This window comes from Anneissia japonica, unplaced genomic scaffold (genome assembly GCF_011630105.1).
Source record: "Anneissia japonica isolate Jap-2015-1 unplaced genomic scaffold, ASM1163010v1 scaffold39275_len1843_cov173, whole genome shotgun sequence".
Classification (NCBI taxonomy): Eukaryota; Metazoa; Echinodermata; class Crinoidea; order Comatulida; family Comatulidae; genus Anneissia; species Anneissia japonica.
Window position 1 is genome coordinate 1 of NW_022735390.1, and position 1,729 is coordinate 1,729.

At 36.7% G+C, this 1,729-nt stretch overlaps 1 protein-coding gene across 1 annotated transcript; it reads right to left on the reverse strand.

Moving 5' to 3' along the window:
* Nucleotides 1-31: 31 nt before the first annotated feature.
* LOC117116569 (versican core protein-like) lies at nucleotides 32-1,638 on the reverse strand (the record flags this gene model as incomplete). Its single annotated transcript, XM_033260636.1, has 1 exon — nucleotides 32-1,638. A coding segment is annotated over one exon (1,607 nt), but the record flags the coding sequence as incomplete, so codon positions are not given.
* Between the last annotated feature and the right edge of the window lie 91 nt (nucleotides 1,639-1,729).

Here is a 1,729-nt window from a genome sequence, read left to right on the forward strand (position 1 = left end):
TTGGAACTATTTCTGGTGATAATTCTGTTACTTGTTCATCCTCTGTTGTTGACTCTGAAACTGCTATTGGTTTAATCGTTATTTTGTCATCAACAATAACTTGGTTTGTTGTAAGTGTAGGCTCTATCGTCTTTGGTCCTCTTTCAGGTGTTTCTTGTGTTACTTGTTCTTCCTCTGTTGTTGACTCTGAAACTGCTGTTGGTTTAATCGTTATTTTTTCATCAACAATAACTTGGTTTGCTTTTGGTGTTGGCTCTATTGTCTTCGGCCCTCTTTCTAGTGTTTTTTGTGTGACTTGTTCTTCCTCTGTTGTTGACTCTGAAACTGCTGTTGGTTTAATCGTTATTTTTTCATCAACAATAACTTGGTTTGTTGTTAGTGTTGGCTCTATCGTCTTTGGCCCTTTTTCTGGTGTTTTTTGTGTTACTTGTTCTTCCTCTGTTGTTGACTCTGAAATTGCTGTTGGTTTAATCGTTATTTTGTCATCAACAATAACTTGGTTTGTAGTTAGTGTTGGCTCTATCGTCTTTGGTCCTCTTTCAGGTGTTTCATGTGTTACTTGTTCTTCCTCTGTTGTTGTCTCTGAAACTGCTGTTGGTTTAATCGTTGTTTTGTCATCAACAATAACTTGGTTTGTTGTTAGTGTTGGCTCTATTGTCTTTGGTCCTCTTTCTGGTGTTTCTTGTGTTACTTGTTCTTCTTCTGTTGTTGATTCTGAAACTGCTGTTGGTTTAATCGTTATTTTGTCATCAACAATAACTTGGTTTGCTGTTGGTGTTGGCTCTATCGTCTTTGGTCCTCTTTCTTGTGTGTTTTGTGTTACTTGTTCTTCCTCTGTTGTTGATTCTGAAACTGCTGTTGGTTTAATCGTTATTTTGTCATCAACAATAACTTGGTTTGTTGTTAGTGTTGGCTCTATTGTCTTTGGTCCTCTTTCTGGTGTTTCTTGTGTTACTTGTTCTTCCTCTGTTGTTGATTGTGAAACTGCTGTTGGTTTAATTGTTATTTTGTCATCAACAATAACTTGGTTTGTTTTTGGTGTTGGCTCTATTGTCTTTGGTCCTCTTTCTGGTGTTTTTTGTGTTACTTGTTCTTTCTCTGTTGTTGACTCTGAAACTGCTGTTGGTTTAATCGTTATTTTGTCATCAACAATAACTTGGTTTGCTGTTGGTGTTGGCTCTATCGTCTTTGGTCCTCTTTCAGGTGTTTTTTGTGTGACTTGTTCTTCCTCTGTTGTTGACTCTGAAACTGCTGTTGGTTTAATCGTTATTTTGTCATCAACAATAACTTGGTTTGCTGTTGGTGTTGGCTCTATCGTCTTTGGTCCTCTTTCTGGTGTTTCTTGTGTTACTTTTTCTTCCTCTGTTGTTGACTCTGAAACTGCTGTTGGTTTAATCATTATTTTGTCATCAACAATAACTTGGTTTGTTGTTAGTGTTGGCTCTATTGTCTTCGGCCCTCTTTCTGGTGTTTCTTGTGTTACTTTTTCTTCCTCTGTTGTTGTCTCTGAAACTGCTGTTGGTTTAATCGTTATTTTTTCATCAACAACTACTTTGTCTGTAGTTACTTTTGGCTTTATTGTTTTTGGAACTATTTCTGGTGATTTCTGTATGACTTTTCGTTCCTCTGTTGTAGTGTCTAGAATTTGTGTTGGTTCAATTGTTTCTGACACTTCTATATGTGGTGTTAGCTTGTTGGTAACTAGTGTTTGCTGAATTGTCCTTGATAT